General features: G+C 51.3%; 3 protein-coding genes across 3 annotated transcripts; 2 read left to right on the plus strand and 1 right to left on the minus strand.

Annotated features, from left to right (window-relative positions):
- Nucleotides 1-1,168: 1,168 nt before the first annotated feature.
- On the plus strand, nt 1,169-3,738 carry LOC130597720 (fibrinogen-like protein 1-like protein). Its single transcript, XM_057406485.1, has 3 exons — nt 1,169-1,465; nt 1,965-2,096; nt 3,018-3,738. The coding sequence occupies exons 1-3, from the start codon at nt 1,462-1,464 to the stop codon at nt 3,644-3,646; spliced, it is 765 nt and encodes a 254-aa protein (XP_057262468.1). The 5' UTR covers nt 1,169-1,461; the 3' UTR covers nt 3,647-3,738.
- A 1,687-nt stretch (nt 3,739-5,425) lies between these two features.
- LOC130597721 (fibrinogen-like protein 1-like protein) lies at nt 5,426-8,699 on the minus strand. Its single transcript, XM_057406486.1, has 3 exons — nt 8,544-8,699; nt 7,515-7,634; nt 5,426-6,474 (listed from the first exon to the last, which is right to left on the minus strand). Exons 1-3 carry the CDS (start codon nt 8,545-8,547, stop codon nt 5,840-5,842), a joined length of 759 nt encoding a protein of 252 aa, XP_057262469.1. The 5' UTR covers nt 8,548-8,699; the 3' UTR covers nt 5,426-5,839.
- A 3,457-nt stretch (nt 8,700-12,156) lies between these two features.
- On the plus strand, nt 12,157-17,320 carry LOC130597719 (fibrinogen-like protein 1-like protein). Its single transcript, XM_057406484.1, has 4 exons — nt 12,157-12,310; nt 13,760-13,903; nt 15,277-15,339; nt 16,455-17,320. Exons 1-4 carry the CDS (start codon nt 12,307-12,309, stop codon nt 17,081-17,083), a joined length of 840 nt encoding a protein of 279 aa, XP_057262467.1. The 5' UTR covers nt 12,157-12,306; the 3' UTR covers nt 17,084-17,320.
- The last annotated feature ends 1,140 nt before the right edge of the window (nt 17,321-18,460 follow it).

Genomic DNA, 18,460 nt, shown 5'->3' on the forward strand with positions numbered 1-18,460 from the left:
TCCTAGCAGCAGAGGCTTGGCAGAGGTCTATATGAAACAAAGAGTGCCCAAGAAGGCAATGGAGGGCTTGGGGAGCACCTGAGGGCTTTTGGAGGGCTGTGGCGTGAAAATGAAAGCAAATGTAAGACACTGGGGTATACTGCAAACAAAATGGGGGGCTCTGGTTGGCACAGAGACTGTCCTCTGGCCCTTCCATTCCCCTCCATGTACTCTATTCCCCCACATGCCACTGCAGTCCCTTCCATTCTTCTCTAGGCATTCTCAGGATCCCTCTGTTCCTTTCTGTGGACTCTCAATTACTCTCCGTTCCCTTGTGAGTGCGTGTAGATCCACTCTGCTCCCCTACCTGTGAGTTGGAACCCCACAGTTCCCATGTATGCATGCTCATATCTCCTCCACCCCTCTTTCTGCACCCCCCAGTCCCTGCCATCCTTTCTGAGTGCCTTACATCCAAACTATGTCCCTGCTACATGCTTTCAAATTCCCTTCTGGGTGCTCCTAGATCAACTTGAACTCATTCTGTTCATTTCAAAGCACTCTCAGGTGCTCTCCAGTCCTATCCAGCTGCTTTGATATCCTCTCTGTTCCCCTTGTTGTTCTCTCTTGGAACTCCTCTGTTGTGCTCCCTGCACAAATAGATCCCCTCAGTTCCCTCTTACATGTTCAAGTGTCCTCCATTTCCCTCTGTGTGCGCCCAGATCTCCTCTGTTCCCTCCTCAAATACTCAGATCTCCTCTGTTCCTTTCAGTGTCTGCATAGGGCTGACTTCTCCCCTCTGTGCATACTTAACATCACTCTTTTCCATGACAAGCACCACTCAGATCTCCACCAACACCCAGATCCCACATCCCTTCTGTGGGTGCTCAGTTCCTATGGGTTCCACTGTCGGATCCCTTCCACTCCCTCTGTGCACCCTCAATTCCCCTCCACCAGCTGCTCCAAACACTGCCCCACAACAGTCAATCTCTCTGGGAGCTTTGGGGTTGCTCTGACTTACCCACCAAGAACTAGGCTGAGATTGTCAAAAGCACATTAAACAAGAACCAATTGACGTGGCAGCACCCATTTGTTCTCCACACTGGTTGGTGATTGGCATTCAAGTGTTTATTGACTAAGCTGCGCTCTTCAAAGCTCCCAGATATGCTGTTCCCAGGGGAAATTCCATCCAAGGAGCTAAGCACTCACAGAAGAGACCATTCCAAGGACTCTTGCTGGCAAGGGGCTTATTTTCTTCACAGCTCAGGAAGCCGTGCACCTAGAACCACAGGCACCTTCGACTCTGCTCGTGTTTTATAAGGGCACAAAGGAAACCCAGCCTGATTTCCTCCTTCAGGACAAAGGAAGCCAGGAGTGGGCGTAGGACCCATTCACCCCACCCACCGCAGAGAGCACTACAAATGCCACTGTGAGCCCTGCCATTCCACAGCTTTGTGCTCCAGACGGCATTCCTGCTTGGACACCATGGGTGAGTAGAGGGCTGGGAAGCAGGATGCTCCCTGATAGCAATGGGAGGAGCACAGTTTGGGCAGCTCAGCAAGAGGGACTCACACACAGATGGGGAGCAACGGCACTGGTGCCCTCTGAGGGCATACTGACCTGCCACCCCTTCAAACACTAGCAGCTTGTGCCCTGCCTTCTGGCTCACCCCAGCCAGTCCCCTGCTTTAGGGGCCAGGAATGAAACCTGACTCTGCCAGTTGCTGGGTTCTTTGCTCCACCCCAAACTATCTCACACAGGACCTTCTGAAAGCTGGTCAAGGGTGAGAGGCAAGGTTGTCTACTCCTTGAGCTAAAGAGTAGAGGCTTTTAAGCAAGCTTTCCAGCTTGCACAGACCAGTCTGATGCTGCCCACTGTGCTTGGTACACTTGGTCCTGTTACATGGTGTGGTGCTGAAGCCATGGGATTTCCTGCCTCTCTAGAGGGAGGGTCACATCTCATCTTGTCTCTATCTTTTCACCTTCTAGCAGTCCAGTGCCTTCTACTCCTTGCTGGCGTGTTGGTCTTGGCTGCCCCAGGCCACTCCATGCTTGCACAAACCCTAAACGTCTTCAAGAAATCTCCCTCCAACACTTCGGCCAGTGCTCTGAAGAAAACCAGTATGTAGCATTCTGTAGGCATAGCAGTGCTCTCACCAGCCCCTTTCAGTGCCTTGGTCTGAGTCAGCCCTGGCTGGTGAAAAGCCCCTGCCCATGCTTCGGGCCAGTGGAGGCTTGATAAAGTGGAACTCCCGTCTGGGAAAGGGTGTGCTATGATGCCTCAGATCCTAAAAGCACCTCCATAATGTATACGAGCAGGAAGGCTGGAGAGATGTGGCATCAACCCCAGGCTTTGCTCAGGTGGAAAGAGGAGCTCTGCCTATCTGGCAGGATGATCTTAACTGCAGTGGGAGGTCCTGCAGTCAGCAAGCTGAAGGCATGGGGACACCACACCTGCAAGTACATGGGGGAACCCAGTGTTGTGTGCTCATATACAGCCAGCTCCAGGTGGCGAAGGGGTCTCCCCCATCCCCAGCCCTGGCCCTGCTCCGGGATGGTGGATATGAGGAGGTGTACCCAATGCAGGCTGCAGCGCTGTGTATGTGTGTGTGTGTGCACTTTGCAGACTGGTTAAGGGTGTCTGTGTGCTTGAGGGGTTACTTGTCTCCTGTTCCCTTGGTCACAGGCAGGGGCAAGGTCCTCTTCACCTTCCCCACAACATGACCCTGTTTTAGTGGCACAACCCCATTTTCAGGGGACCCAAAGGAGCCCGCTAGTGTCCTGGACTGACAGCAGCATAGCCATGTGTGTCTGGGGTCTTTCAGTGGGGCTGCCTCCTGTTAGGTGTCCCAGATGGAAGAGGAACAGAGGCTGAGGCTAACGTAGTCTCACCTCCAGTTAAGCACATTGACTTCTCTAGGCTGGGACAGCTGATTATCTGCCAGGTACGCTGGCCAGATGTCCCTATATCCTGCCACAGGGTGAAACATGGTCCTGTTTTGTTGCATACAGTCTTATTAAATCACCCTCTCTCCTGCCCAGGTTGGCCTAAGGACTGCAGTGAGGTCTCTGCTGGCAGCCCCAGTAGTGTCTACATCATCCAGCCCACAGGACTGGACCCCATCGTGGTGTACTGCGAAATGAATGCGACAGAAAGGGGCTGGACGGTCATCCAGAGGAACCGGCAGAGCACGGAGATCACCTGGGCTGAGTCCTGGAGCACCTACAAGTATGGCTTTGGGGATGTGCACACCGAGTACTGGCTGGGCACTGAGTACATCCATCAGATCGCCAAGCAGAAGGTCTACCAGGTCAGATTTGTCATCCAGGACTCCTCAGACAACATCCATTTCGCAGACTACAACCTCTTCAGTGTAGAAGATGAGTCCCACGGCTACCGGCTGAGGCTGGGCTCCTACGCAGGGACAGCAGGGGATGCCATGGACTCAGACAATCCCAGGAAGGTGCACAACAACATGAAGTTCTCCACTAAAGATCGGGATCAGGACACTTACAGAGGGAACTGTGCCTCCCGCTATGGGGGTGGGTGGTGGTATTCAGCCTGTTATTCTGTACGGCTGAACGTCAAGGGGGGCATGACATGGGGCAGCCTGTGCAAAGGGAACTGCAAAGCTTCTGCCATCCTCATCAAACCAGCTCTGTACCATTAGTACCCTTTCCCCCTCCTGACTGCTTTGGGCAGACATGGGGGGCCATTTTGCTGGCTTGGGGTGAAAAGGCTTTTTCCTGTACATAAAAAGCTGTTTTCCTCTTCTCTTGAAAAGTACCAAAGTTCCATGTTTTGTCTCTGGCCTGTGGTGGGTTTGTAGGGATCATTGTTAGGGCAAGTCTTTATAAACGCTGTGGTTTCGAATCATGTTCCTTCTCGGGAGAAAACTGTGTTCTGAAACCTAAAACCCTCCTGATCCAGCCAGATCTTATTCTCTTTTTGCTTTGTGGGTATAGATAACTTCAGCAGAAAACTGTCAGTCATCACTAGCTAACCTGCTGTAGGTTGCTCTGAGCCCAGGCAGGCCATGTACACACCATATCCCTGCCGTAGTCTCTGTTCATCCTGCAGAATAAAACTGCTTTCAGAACCCGTGCAGACGTAAGAAGTGTCCTTCTCTGTTTGGCAGCTTCTCGCAGGTGCTGCCAGTTTCATGCCAGGGGCAGACCTGAGGTTCCTGCTACAATAAGACTTCCAAAGGAAATTTTTTTCATGAGGCTCATGCCGCTCCTCCGTGCCCTTCCCAGCACAGTCCCACCGCAGCAGGCCTGCACTATGGCCACGGGGCAGGCTGTGTGAACATGGGTCTAGCTAACTGGGAAAGAGGGGCCATCCCCAAGCCCGTGTGCTCCCTGGCCTCTGGCCAAAACACAGGCGTGGATCACCCATGGCCAGCCAGGCCTTGGTGGGTCCTGGCCACCCAACATCACTGGCTCCAGGGTGGGAAAGCTCTGGCCATGCAGCAATCAATGTGCTGCTGCCCCCAGGAGCCCCACAGCCCCTTGCCCCCCACTACAGGAAGCCCAGACTGAGCTCCATGGGGCTGCCCTAAGACCCCTCTCCCCACCCTGTGGGGTCTCAAAGCACTACATCCACCCCATGGCAGGAACCCCCCTCCTGGTGACTTGAAACCCCCCAGGGGCATCCCTGACCCCCCCCACCCCCTTGCTCCAGGATGGAGCTGGGACTCCAGCTCCCCCAGCCATGGCACGGAGCAATGCAAGGAGACAGTGAGTCTCAGAGAGGGGATTGTCCTGGGTTCAGCAGTAGCAGTCATGTTTCTCCTTCTTGGTAGCTGGTTCAGTGCAGTGTTTTGACTTTCAGCTGGGGAACAGAGCTGATAGCGATGTTTTGGTTTGGCCAAGGACTTTGTGAGCCTCATGCTCTGCCAGGGAGGAGGGGAAGCCAGGAGGAGGCAGAGACGGGACACCTGACCCAAACTGACCAAAGAGGTATTCCATCCCACAGCACGTCATGCCCAGGATGTAACTGGGAGTTAGCCGGAAGGGCTGGGAGACTGCAGGGTTGGAGGAGGTATCGGTCGGAGCTTGGTCGGGCTTGGGGGGTGAGTTATCGGTCAGCGGGTGGTGAGGAGTTGTATTCTGTTCCCTTGTTATTTCCTTTATCATTATTATCATTGGTGGTAGCAGTAGTGATTTGTGTTATACCTTAGTTACTAAACTGTTCTTATCTCAACCCGTGGGAGTTGCATTCTTTTGATTCTCCTCTCCGTCCCTCCGAGAGCAGGGGGAGGGCAAGAAAGGGGGGGAAGTGAGCGAACGAATTACCTGACTGGGTTTAAACCACGACAGGGATGCAGCAAATAGTGTCCCCCTACAATGAACACGATGCCCCCTCAGCATCCTCCATTTCCCCAGGACCCTGACTGCTCCTGTGTGTGTGCAGTGACACTGTGGCAGGTAGGCACAAGGCAGCCAAGTCTGGCTCCAGGGTTTATTGCAGCTGACGTCTCCCACCACGGGTAGCAGAGCTGTGGGGTGTAGGAGGCCCAGGGAGGGAGCAGGGCCTGAGCAAAGCAGGGATACACCGATTGCACAGGAAGGGAACTTGCACTGTTTCCCTCTGCCCAGGATAGGAGCGGGTGCACCCACCCCAAACCAATGCCTGCACCCCAGCACAGGCCAACACCACGGCACTGAGCGAAGCTGCTCCAGGTAATTGCTCTTGAGCCCCAGAGCCGCTGTGTTTCAGCTGGTGCTGGTGCAGAGGCTATGGGCAGAGCAGGACACACACCGGGACTGGCACAGAGCTGCTGGCAGGACAGGAATGGGGTGCTGAGCTGGGGACGGTGGCACTCTCCCAAACTCCCGGGAGGCTGGGCATGGCGGCAAGGTCAGCACACGTCTGTGGGTTTGACCAGGATGAGGGAGGATGCGCAGTCGCCATTATCGCAGAATCCTGGCCAAAGGATGCGGTTTTTGGCATTGAGCAGGACATTCTGGCATCTGTCGTACCACCAGCCCCCATAGCTGCTGGCGCAGTTCCCACTGTACTGGTCCTGGTCCTTGTCAGTTGTGCTGAACTTCATGTTGTCATGGATGCCCCCCTTCTTGGGGTGATAGAGGGTCAGATAGTCATCCCCTTCACCAGAATGCCGGCCCAGCCTCAGCGGGTACCCACTGGCCTCACTTTCCACCCTGAAGATGTCGTACTCAGCAAAGTGGGTGACGTTGGCTTTATTCCGCACAACGAAGCGGACCTTGTAGGTGCCCTGCTGTGTCAGCAGGTGCAGGTACTCGGTGCCCATCCAGTGATCGCCCTGTACATTCCCGAAGCCATACTTGTAGGTGGTCCAGGATTGCTTCCACGTGAGCTCAGTGTCGTGAGAGTTTCTCTGGACAACAGTCCAGCCCTTGCCTTCGGTGTCCATGTCACACCACACCACACGTGGTGGGGACTGTGCTGGCTGGATGACATACACCCCGCTGGGGCTGTTCTTGCGGAGATGGCTGCAGTCTGCGGGGAACCCTGCAGCGGCAGCAGTAGCAAACACAGGTTGGGGTGGGAGAGAGAAGGGGCATATGAGTCTTTCAGTGTAACAAGAAGCGCCTGCAGTGAATGAGGACTCAGGACAAAAAGGGCTGGTTTATCCGTGGTCTATTCCACAGCATAGATTGGTGTTTCCACGGGCTTATCCATAGGGCAACCAAAGGTCTCTGAGACAACGCCCCTGGTAAGAGACCTAGGATCTATTTATCATGACTTTCTATTTCATTTGGAGCCTTCTGATGCATTTAGCCAAGAAAAGGGGGAAAAAAGTCTTCCTGATGCCAGTGATGTCCTCCAAGTATATCTAGCCCTCACACAAGGCCCTTGATATATTGAGCTGTAGTTCTTGCAAGGACCATAAGTGCCCCAAAATGCTCCACTGGATGAGGGTATGTAATTAAAATTGATGTTTTCTCTAGAATCATGGCATTGCAAAAGAAGGCCAAGTTTCTCCTTCACAGGGACCTCTTCCATCAGCTTGTTGCAGTTTATCTGCTGGCAGGACTGATCTGTCATGACTTACTTGCCAAATTAATTTGCTGTCTAATTTGATTTTCTTTGTTTGTATCTGATGAGGGACAATTTGCTGTGGGCAGCTCCAATTCAGCACAGGAATTTCTGTTTCCCTCGGGCACACAGGTCTTGCAGGGAGTGTACCCCCCCCCTTGCGGGGAGGAAGGGAATACTCCTGATCCGCTAAAATAAATAATTGAAAGAGGATGCTGGGAGGATCTCTCCTAGAACTGAAGTATAAAATGACACAAGCATCACAGAGCAATCCTGCCAAGTTATGGTGTTGGAACAGAAACCCCTTGGTTTCAGCATGAAGCCACCAAGGAGGTGAGGATGGTGTCACACTGCTTACCTTACAAACCATGGCCTAGGTGTGCATCAGCCTGCATGCACAATGGCCTTCCTAGCATTTGACAGACCTGAGAGTCAGCGCTGAGCTGAGGAGACACTGTCCTGCTCCGCACTTTGTGCCCAGCCAGTGTTCCCCACACACGCTCCATACTCACCACTCCGGGAGCTGGCAGTGGGTGCTGCTGGGCCAGCACTTGCACCAAGGAGAAGCATCGCCACCACTGTGGGTAGGAGGAAAAGGCCCCCATGGAGCAAAGTTGTTCTAGCCTGGAGCCCTGGGAAGGGAAGGAAAGGGCCCAGCACCGTTAGGATCCCTGAGCAGTCCCCTTCACCCCTGCCAACAGCCCCCACGGAGCTGGGATGAGGGAAGGCAGAGGCATGGGGCACAGGCAGGAGCAGGGAGCTTCAGTGCAGGCTCTGCCCCTGCAGGGCTGAAGCAAGGTGAGAAATGGCTTTGTCACTTTTCCAGTCAATCCCTTCCCTGCACTATACAGTAACCTGCAGATCTGTTCTTGAAACCTACAGCCCAGGAGTACCTAAGAGGACAGTGACACGGCTAGATCTGGGGAGAGTAGTTTGCTGGGGAGGAAGACTGCAAGAAAAAGTTCTACCTGGAGTAATCATGCTTAAGCCTGTTATACAAACCACTCCAGCCCCATGACAGTTAGTGAGAAACCAGAGCCAACAGATGGGTCCTGTCCTGTTGCACAGATACCGGCTCCCAAGCAGACAGGAGGAAGTCTTGCAGTGACACAAGCCCAAACCCTCTGTGCTGGCCACCAGCACACTGCTACAGCTTGCACTAGCTCAGTTACTGGGGCAGATGCCATCACACCTGGGGAAGGAGCCCTGTGCAACCACATGTGCCACATGCATTGGTCAGAATGGGAAAAGACCATGTGGAAATCTAGGTCTCCACATTAACTTCCCTTGACAGGACATGAGAATACAAGGCATAGGTAGCTTGGGGAAAGCATAGGCTGGCACCAAGCATGTGTGCCATTTGGTGCTTTTGCCTTGTGTCCCTTCTTCTACCATAGTGCCTCACAGCATGCATCACCCAGGCAAGATCACGGCTCCTGTCCTGCTTGCCACCTTGTGCCTCTGTATACTCACCCCAGTCATGCCTTGTTTGAGCCCAGCACCACACATGAATTAAGTGTGCTGCTGAGAAGATAACTCACCCATCACAACAGCACAGCTGAGCGGAGAGCAGGAACCCAGTGGTGCACCCTCCCATGCTGAGCTATCCACAGTGGCTTTATAGGCACTGCACACACCCACTTGTGTTCACACTTGTTATTTGTAAAGGCACAAGGAGGCACTTGCAGACTGTGACTGGACCAGTTTTCAGATCTCATGACAGCAACACAGCTAAACCCCTTGAGGAGAGAGAGGCATGCCCTTCCAGCCAGAGTGCAAAGTAATACCCTCCCTGATGAGGGGTTTCAATTATGGACTGTCCCAGTTACACAAACACTACACGTGAATTGCTCACTTGGAGCAAATTTTGGAGAGCCATGATCAAACTGAAGTGGTGAGACCCAGCTTTTTTAAGGACATACACACAGTAATTAGCAAAGACGGAAAGATTAGGTCTCCTATGTGCCCAGTCCCAAAGGTGACCTTGGAAAGATGAGGACAGGTCCTCAAGAGACATGTCTGCTTGCTAACTGGTGCCAACTAACCACTGGCAGGTTTCAGTATCAATGAGTTAAGTCACTGGGTTGGAACCAGGGTGCAGCAGCCAGAAGTCAGTGTCCCCTGGCACCCCAATCTGCATGCTTTGAGTAGAGGGCAAGGGCTCCAGGTAACAAGCAGGTGACTGTAGGTCCCTTCACCACTCTCCTTTCCAATCTCTGTCTTTGGCCTGGTGAGACCCTGCAGATCCCCAGAAACGTTGACCAGGGGTTGCTCCCTTTGCAGGAACAAAACACTGTCAGGACTGATTGTCTGGGAAGACCGTACAGACAGCTCCAGCACTTTGTCAAACCAATGTCAAGAGGATAAAGATGTTTGGATAAAGATGTTTGTTCAAGAGGACAAAGATGTACTTTCTTCTCCTGTGTTGGTTTCAGTAGCTTGCTGATCAGATGTCTTTATGGCAAGCCAGTCTCCAGATGAGGCTCACACCAAACCTCTGTACTGCATGAGCCCACATCAAGCAATGCAACTTGCAGGTCTGGATGGGCAGCAGCATCCAGACCTCTCCAAGGTACTGGATCCATGGATCAACTTACATCTGAATGCTTACATGACACCCCTGCTTGCTAGGTTAGAGGTTGGAGCCCTTGTCTTCAACTTCATTTATTTCTCATATTCCAGTGGATGGTCTTCAGAATTGACACAGGTTTGCTGATTCAGGCTAACGTTGGACCTCTTTCTAAGAAGACAGCTGCAAAAGGACTTCTGAGAAGATACAGGTTGGAAGCAGAGCTAAGCCCAATTACCAGTGGTTGCACTCCTGAGAGGCAGAGCAAAGGGCACCATGGGCTCAAGGGAGGAGGATGAAGGTACAAGCAAGCTCTCTGGGATCAGCAAAGGCTGGCTGCTCCCAAGAGGCAAGCAAGTCAGAAGCCAAAGATGGACCCCATGGAGGCAATGCCCGCATTGGCAGAGCTCCATCCCTAACGGGTCTGAGAAGAGCAAGCAGAGCTGGGTGTTGGCAACAGCTCCAGGCAAGGCAAGCGGCAAACTGGGTCCGAGATCCTGGACAAAAGGACACAGTGCAAAAGGCAGGGCTGGAGATAAATCTACACCATGAATCTATCCATCCAGGAAATAAACTATCTACAGTGTATGTCTAAGATCCATCCAAAAAACAAGGCCAGAGAGGGAACTGGAGACCAGTACTGATAGCCCAGTGCTGAGCAGGCACTATGGGCTTAGGTGAAGGTCCAATTTGTTCTGGTCACCAGCAATTAAGTCCTGCTGGTGCACACAGGGTGATGACAGTAGCAGTTAATCATGAAAGAGCAAATCCCACCAGCCTGGCTGTCTGACCTCCTGCCCCATGGGCCCTCTGGCTTTTGCTGTAGCTCTCTGGGCTTACCAAGTGGCTTCTCAAAGCACATTCTGGTGCAGGCAGCTCTGCATCTAGCACAAGGCCCGGTGTCATGGCTTTGCTCCTGCAGATATACAGAGGCATAAGGGCTGGGGAGGGAGCTTTTCAAAGAACCAGAGAAGCACAGAGACCAGGAGGACCGCCAAATGCCTCTGAGCTGATCTCAAGACCAAAGCAGTGCTAACTTAGAATGGGTTGCTTAGGGCCATGTCTGCCTCAGGAGTGAAACTGTCAAGGAATGGAGTTCCCACAACTTCTCTCTCTCCCCACATACCCCAGTCTTTGAACACCCTTAGGCTGATTTTTTTCTGTTCTCTGATTTCCCTCTCCCTTTGTGTCCATTGCCTCCCATCCCATCCCTGTGCATCTCCAAGGAGATCCACGGAATTACAGGAATCACAGAGTGAGAGAAGAATTTAGGTTGGGAGAAATCTCTGAGAGTTCAATCCCTGCTCGAAGGAGATCTAAAAAACCAGGTCCTTGTCCAGCCAACTCTTGAATACCTCTAAGCGTAAAACTCCCACAGCCTCTCTCTGGGACCATGTTCCAGTATTTGACCAACTTCGTGTTAAAAAGAAGTCCCTAATTCTAACTGAAATTTCCATGTTCCAGTTTAGACCCATCACTTCTCATCCCATCACCATGCACATCCTTGAACAGTTTGGCTCCATCTTGTCTGCGTGCTCCCGTGAGGGAGAGGCAGTCAGCAATAAGAACCTCCCTGTTGCCTGCTCTTCTTCAGGTGGAGCAAGCCCAGCTCTCCCACATTATTCTGACACATCCTGAGCTCCAAGCCCTTGACCAGTCTGGTGGACTCCCCTGGATGTCCTACAGTATGTCAGTATGTTTCTTGAAATGAGGGGTCTAAAATGAGACACAGTGCTCTGGGAAGCTTCACTCTGCCTGCTCCCAAGGAACAAGGGATGGGACAAGAGGAAACGGCCTCAAGCTGCACCAGGGCAGGTTCAGATGGAGCTAAGGAACAATTCCTTCCCCAAAGGGTGCTCAGGCATTGGAACAGGCTGCCCAGGGCAGGGCTGCAGTCACCGTCCCTGCAAGTGTTCACACACTGTGGAGACGAGGCCTCAGTGCCATGGGATAGTGGTGGCCTTGCCAGGGCTGTGATAAAGGTTGGACTTGATGAGCTGAAAAAGCCTTTTCCAACCAAAGTGGAAAAGTCCTATAGCAGAGAGGGACTTGAAGTGAGACCATTTTACATCACATTGCAATTCCCAAAACTCCCTTGTGATTGCCGCAAGGGCCATGTGCCGGGGCAGACTGCACCGGGCATTGCGCAAGAGGCAGCACGGTGTTGGTCAGCCAGGCACGTCAGCAGTACATGGAGTGGCACTTTCTGAAGGTAGGTGCACGGTTTCCCAGGAACACTAGAGTACCTCTTCTCTGAAGAGTCTAACGGGGTCCCCGGTGGCCCCATGCCTGCTCTGGAGAGTGATCTACGCCTGATGTTTGATTTCCACCCAGGAGGGGGAATGTCATTTGGGTACTTACTTATGTGCAGAGGTGCCCAGAGGATGCCATTCCCTGGGGAAACCCTGCCAGTGGAGGGGGCAGCCGGGCACTGTAAATCCCAGGTTTGGTTTAAGGCATTTGCTTATGGGCACCCAATTATTTGCTTTGCCTCTGAAGAAAGCTCTTCATCTTTGTGAGACACAGCCTCCATTCACTGAGGACATACCACTTCATGATGCAGAGCAAATAAGCCTTTAAACCATTAGTTCTGTTGCCAACCACAGGACAAGTGATTTGCGTCTTGTGCCTCCACCCCCTCACCTGCTGAGCCCTATAACTTTCAGGCTGGACACCCCTCCAGCCAGGCCAAAGCCACGCAGCTTCCCGCTCCGCAGGGTCTGTGCAGTGACGGCATGGGTGAGTGTGGGATGGGATGGGAGGGGCAGCACTGCTGCACGCAGCATCCCTGCACTTTGGCTTCTGCAGGGCTCCCTTCTCTCCACCCCCTGGCCACCCCAGCACTAAATCCATTACATTGTTTGGGCTCACTGTGCCCCAGGCTGGGAACTGGAGCCAGAGTCTGCATGCTCTGATGCTTTCAGGCTGTATCAGTGTATCTAGATTGTCAGCCCATTTGAAAAGCCTCATATTTATCAAACATTCTTCATAACTTTCAGTTCTCCAAGGAAAGTATTGAATACTCTAGAATAGAAAACTAAGATTTTAGATATTCTTGCTTAAGAAGCAATATTGAACAGGTATCAAGATCTGGAGGTTAGATGGTTGAAAGCATACTGTCCCCAGAAGAACAGCCAGGGGAGGCTGATACTCTTCCCTGCATCTTCCTGCTACTCAGACCTTTCATGACCATTCATGAGGGAATGGGCCAGCAGTGGAGTGTCCATTACTTCTCTAGGGCTTAAAGAAGAGATGCCTTTAAACATGCCTCTAAACACAGGTGTATGAAGACACTAAATGTTATGTAGAAATTGAGAAGCAAATCACTGCCAAACCTACTGCACTGCAATAGGTTTGCCTCTGGTGCTTTCTGAGCAGTGGAGGGATTTACACTGATAATCTGCCAGGGTTCTACATCTCTTATACTGTGAACAGATGTTCCTATGGGCAGCTGTCTCCACAATGCCCCTCTCTCTGTGGGTCAGTATGAACTGTCTGTTATCTTGCTTAGACGCAATACTTTAGAAAGTGCGCTCGTATCCCTCTGAACTAGAACAAACCAGAGCATCTGGCTACATGTGGAAATTCTGAAGCAGCCTTATAACCATATAAAAGACATAATTTGCAACAGCCAGGCAGAAATTCATGAAAGTTCATGCTGCTGCTCTCAGTCATGATGCTTTCACACAGAGCAGGGAAACGCACACAGCCGTTCCTGGGGCTTGTTGCCACCCACACATCAGGGCTCTTACTGCCCGCAAACCTGGCCTGGAGGCAGGCATGGTCCCAGCTTACACCATGCGAGTGTGTTATGAGTGCATGATGGGAGCTGGGAGGAAAGGGGATTCCTCACTCCATGCTCACCCTGCTTGTTACCTCCAGCCCCAAGACTTGGGTTTATAGGGATTTCTGATTACAGTCACCTTGAGTGTGGACAAGGTTTTCACCCTTCTTCTGTCTCAAAACCCACCAGTGGCAGATGCCATCGGTGATGACTCCTGTCAATGAGTGTGTGTTAGCTCACCTAAATAGTGAATTGGGGCTTAGAGCTCCAAGAGGGAGCTCTACACATAAAGAAGTTGATTTTCCTATTTTATTCCGCAAGTCAGGGAGTCAAATGGGGTTCATGGCTCTCCAATGGAAAGGTTATGATCACTTTCTGCTTTTTCTAATCTCTTCCCATTTCAGCTTCCCAGCACCTTTGTCCCCTGATTTTCACCTGCCTGCTGGCCCTGGCAGCATGTCTGCCTGCCTTGGACATAAGAAACTTGCATCTCCTCAATGGCACGCTGGATGAAATCATGAATGTTCCCCCAGAGCCCTCCCAGTTCGGTAAGTGTACCACTTAGAAGGGAGGGGCAAAAAAGGTCACATTCAGTCAGATCCTACACAGACCTCCTCACCAGCCTAACCAGACTCCTGTAACATGGAGGAAGGACTAAATACTATGTGTGTGCAACGCCAATGTAATATAGACAGTCTTACTGGAGCAAGAGACAACTCAGAATCCTCCTCTGCTTTCTGCTTGTCTCTTCTCCTGTCTGACATGAAGTTCTTCTGTCCATGAGTCCAACAGCCCAAAGCCCAGAGTTCTCAGGATCCCAGGAGAAGGGACAGGTTTGGTCTCATTGGCAACGATACCAAGCCAAGGGTGTTGTGGGCATGGGCTCTTCCTTGGAGAAGCAATATTGAAGATGATAAGGCAAATAATCACAGTGTGTTTTGAGGACATGAAGAACAGTAGCTGCCTCTGGAAAACACAAGGCCAGTGGAGGACTGAATTCAGGAGACAAAGAGGAACTAAATGAAGTTAATACAAAGAGTCTAAGCAGTGACACCGACACAGAGCAAGCAGCCAGATGATGGCACAAAGTAACCTACAAATACCAGGTCATACGGGAGCAATGAGGAAGCCTCCAAGAAATGGTTATTCAATAAGACTGAGGGCTGTGGGTGGGACATGGCCCAACAGAAATGGCTGGTTCCTTTCCAAGAGACGAGGAAGAATTCTTCCAGAAGAGCTCAAGGTCCACGTGTTTGATGCTGGTTTCACATCAGCCTTCGTTGCAAAGGTCAGCTGTCAGGGGAGCTGCCAATACAGGGAGTAGCCATGGCTGTGACAAGAGCTTGGGCTTCACCAAGAACAGCAAGTCTGAGTAGGGAAAGGGGGTGTGGCCTGGGCTTCACACTCATTTCACACTCAGACCACTCCGAAAATGTGAGCAGCATAAATTCGAGATGGGTAAGGAGGGAGGCATGCCAGAGGAGACAGGCTTGACTTGTGGGGGAGCACTTCCAAATGGATGGGAAGTGAAGGCAGAAAGCAGCAGGGGCAGACTGTCACTTACAAAATGAACAGGAGTGATTACCTTCATATGATTGTGAGTCAAAGTAAATACCACGTTACATGAGTGTTTCTACTGTACTTTAACAACATCTTTCCAGTTTTTTCCAGATCCCTTAAGTCTTTCCCAAACAGAGTGTGTCCAAGTCCTTCTCACCAAGGAAGCATCTGCCCCATTATAACACATAAATCCCACTAACTGCCGACTGGCTGATATCAGAAGTGGTAAAGTCCCTATGGAATTAGGAGGAACAACAGCAAAACAGGAATATCATCTGGAGAATAACATGCTCTCCCAGCAGGCATTTGAGATACATACTCTCAGCACTCACTCCTGTCTCCTCTGTTCTTGTTAACTCAGATAACGATACCCAACATGTTCGACAGGTCAGAGACGTCGCCCCCCGCCCACCAGCAGGTCATGGTAAGTCTCTTCTCAAGGAGCACATCTGCTCAACAGGTTTCACCATTGCTGGGCTCATGACGAGCTCTCAGCCACCTTAGCCCATGTCCTACGTGCACACCGGCTTCTCCCAGGAAAAATGTGGCTTTACTGATAGGCTGCAGAAGCTCCACAGCTCATCACCTTGGGGGGGACTCTAGTACTAACCATGTCCTGGACTCAGTAGCTGTGAGGATCTTTAGCAGGGGGAATTTTCCACCTAAAGATCCAAAATGGAAAGTGATGATTCATTACTGGCCTCTGGGAAGCTGTGATTGGTTATTTTTCTCTTTTCACTAAACAGTCGATAGAAGACTGGATAAGACAGGGACTGACTGTGTTACTGAACTGACTGAGTCAACAGTAGCCCATAGGACCACAAGAAAGGTCCTCTCTGGGTAGGAATAACCAGCATTCTCCCAGTATTTCCCTGGGTACTGGGAGCAGAGCAGGTCTCTTCCCAGAAGTGTGTAGGTGCATTCAGCTGTTTGCTGCATAAGGTACTGACACTCTGGAGCATTGAAAGGCCATAATAAAACCAAAAGTCAGGAAGTCCCTAAAGAGCTGATCAGGTAAGCCCACAGAAATCTGGTGGATTTTCCCTAATGACATCACAAGGGCTGATTGAATCATTAGCAATATGGTTGTCTTGATCACACTCCAGGGGTTCTGAGACTATTATAAAGCTCTAAAGCCTCCATGCTGTAACAGCAAATGGCTTTATAACCCAGGCTTGCACTTGTCTGTGCAGTGATACGTCACCTGCATGCTACAGACAAATCCCCACAGCACTGTAAGACCGAATCCAACCTGGCCTAAGTGCATTGTGTGCTGTGTGAAGGCAACGTCTGCCTTGGTCTCACCAGGCCAAGACATTTTGGCAGTGTGTTCGCATCAGTTTGAATTCTGTCTTGGAGAGATATGAAGCCCAAGCCTTATGTTGATCATTTCAAGATTTCAGTTTACTCCTGCAAGCACATGGCAGGAATATAGCCCAAGAATGTGTGTGCAAAAGGACATAGGAACAAAAGAAATACCAGACACTTTCAGTGTCTCGTTGTGTGGGATTTAATAACCATCTCTGCTTCCTGCCCCAGGCTGGCCCAAAGACTGCAGTGAGATTCCCGCTGGCAGCCGCAGCGGTGTCTACATCGTCCAGCCGAAAGGGCTCCACCACATCGTGGTGTACTGCGAAATGAATGTGACCCATGGGGGCTGGACGGTCATCCAGAGGAACCAGAAAGACACACCAGTCACCTGGGCTGAGTCCTGGAGCACCTACAAGTATGGCTTTGGGAGCGTGCGCACCGAGTACTGGCTGGGCACTGAGTACATCCATCAGATCGCCAAGCAGAAGGTCTACCAGGTCAGATTTGTCATCCAGGACTCCTCAGACAACATCCATTTCGCAGACTACAACCTCTTCAGTGTAGAAGATGAGTCCCACGGCTACCGGCTGAGGCTGGGCTCCTACGCAGGGACAGCAGGGGATGCCATGACCTCAGACAATCCCAAGACCATGCACGACAACATGAAGTTCTCCACAAAGGATCGAGATCAGGACACTTACAGTAAGAACTGTGCCTACAGCTATGAGGGTGGGTGGTGGTTCTCAGCCTGTTATTCTGTACGGCTGAATTTCAAGGGTGGCATGACATGGGGCAGTCTGTGCAAAGGGAACTGCAAATCCTCCCTTATCCTCATCAAACCAGCCTCATACTGTTAGTGCTTCCTCCCCCACCTGTCCGTACTGGACACTCTGCGAAGGCTCCGCATGGCCAAACAGTTCAAGCCTTTCTGGAGTGGAGAGAGGAGCCCAAGGGTAGTGGGGTTGTAGTGAAATGTCACTTTCCAATTGCCCTCTCTGAGTGCAGGCTCCCCCTCTGCTCAGCTATTTTCCCCTACGCTTGTCAATGATTCCTTGTTAGTACGTTCATAATCAAGAATAAACATTTACTTGTGAAATGTGTGGATTCCACACGTACCTTCCCTGCGGGAGGGAGACACTCAGCCCTTGTGTGACTTTTCATCAGAGTTTCTTAGCTGCCTTCATAACTCACAGCAAGCAAAACAATCTACATGCCACAATTTTCCATATGCTCTGTGCCTCTCTGCATTGTCTGGTAAAGCATCCCAATAAATGTGCTTCCTTGAGCTCATTCACCATTAATGAACATCTGTCCTGTATCTCTGATGTGCTCCCACTGAGACCCAAGGGTGCTAGGACCCAAGCCAGGTGCTAGGACTGAAGTCTTGGAGCTTGTGAAGGGGAAAAAAGCCTTGAGTGGTTCTCACAAGAATGGATGTAAGAAAGTTAAATCTAGTTACCCTGATCTAAAACACCTGTGATCTGCACAGCAGGATTATTCAGAATGAACGTGGCATGGCAGAGAACTCTTCCTACATCATTACCACAGTCACAGTCCAGGGGCAAGAGCTGTGCCATTGTCCTGGTACCAAGGTTCCACTCCTGCCATGAGGCTGCATCTGTCAGGATTTGTTCCTTGCTGCCTGTTTGCATAGTCATGCCTTGATGCTGCAGAAACATGACTTCAAAGTCATCAGTAGATCTGTCTGCTGTGACCAAGAAGCAGTGAACTTAAATGAAAGCAAAAGAGAAGTAGGTTGGGTATTAGGAGGCACTACAGAGGGAAGAGATCACTGCAAGAATAGGTTCACCATACCCAAGTTTCCGAGACTGATTTAGATGGGCAAAGATACAAGGTGAGTTTCCAGCAGAGATGTCCTGTAACAGAGCTGAGCCTTCAGGCAAGTTTCTGCTCCTTGAGTGTATCTTTTAAGGTCTCTGAATCCCTACAAACATTTAGGGACCCCAATATTCTGCTGCAAGCAGCTCCCCATCAGGAGTGGGGCAGCATCTCCCCACATTTCCCATCCCCCAGCGGATGAAGGGGACCTGCCCAGAGGTGGCATCTCATGGCTCCTGAGCAGCTGGGCACAACAGTGTCAGGATGCCCACAGGATGCTCAAGTGCAGTGTAAGGGGTGACAGCACTGAAGTGACAAGTGGGATGCACACAGTGTGGTGCAGCACTGGGCACATGCAGTGCAGTGCAGGATGCTGCATTGTGCAGCAGAGGATG

Source organism: Pezoporus wallicus, unplaced genomic scaffold (genome assembly GCF_028554395.1).
Source record: "Pezoporus wallicus isolate ANWC-B61680 ecotype Strahan unplaced genomic scaffold, APGP_CSIRO_Pwel_v1 contig_7963, whole genome shotgun sequence".
In the NCBI taxonomy this organism is placed as follows: Eukaryota; Metazoa; Chordata; class Aves; order Psittaciformes; family Psittacidae; genus Pezoporus; species Pezoporus wallicus.

Bases quoted from the DNA above. Each gene is read 5' to 3' on its own strand.
- LOC130597720 (XM_057406485.1), top strand. The intron at 2,097-3,017 runs GTATGTAGCATT...TCTCCTGCCCAG, and splicing joins CAGTGCTCTGAAGAAAACCA to GTTGGCCTAAGGACTGCAGT.
- LOC130597721 (XM_057406486.1), bottom strand. The intron at 6,475-7,514 runs GTGAGTATGGAG...CTGCCGCTGCAG, and splicing joins CACTGCCAGCTCCCGGAGTG to GGTTCCCCGCAGACTGCAGC.
- LOC130597719 (XM_057406484.1), top strand. The intron at 13,904-15,276 runs GTAAGTGTACCA...TTGTTAACTCAG, and splicing joins CCCAGAGCCCTCCCAGTTCG to ATAACGATACCCAACATGTT. The intron at 15,340-16,454 runs GTAAGTCTCTTC...TTCCTGCCCCAG, and splicing joins CCGCCCACCAGCAGGTCATG to GCTGGCCCAAAGACTGCAGT.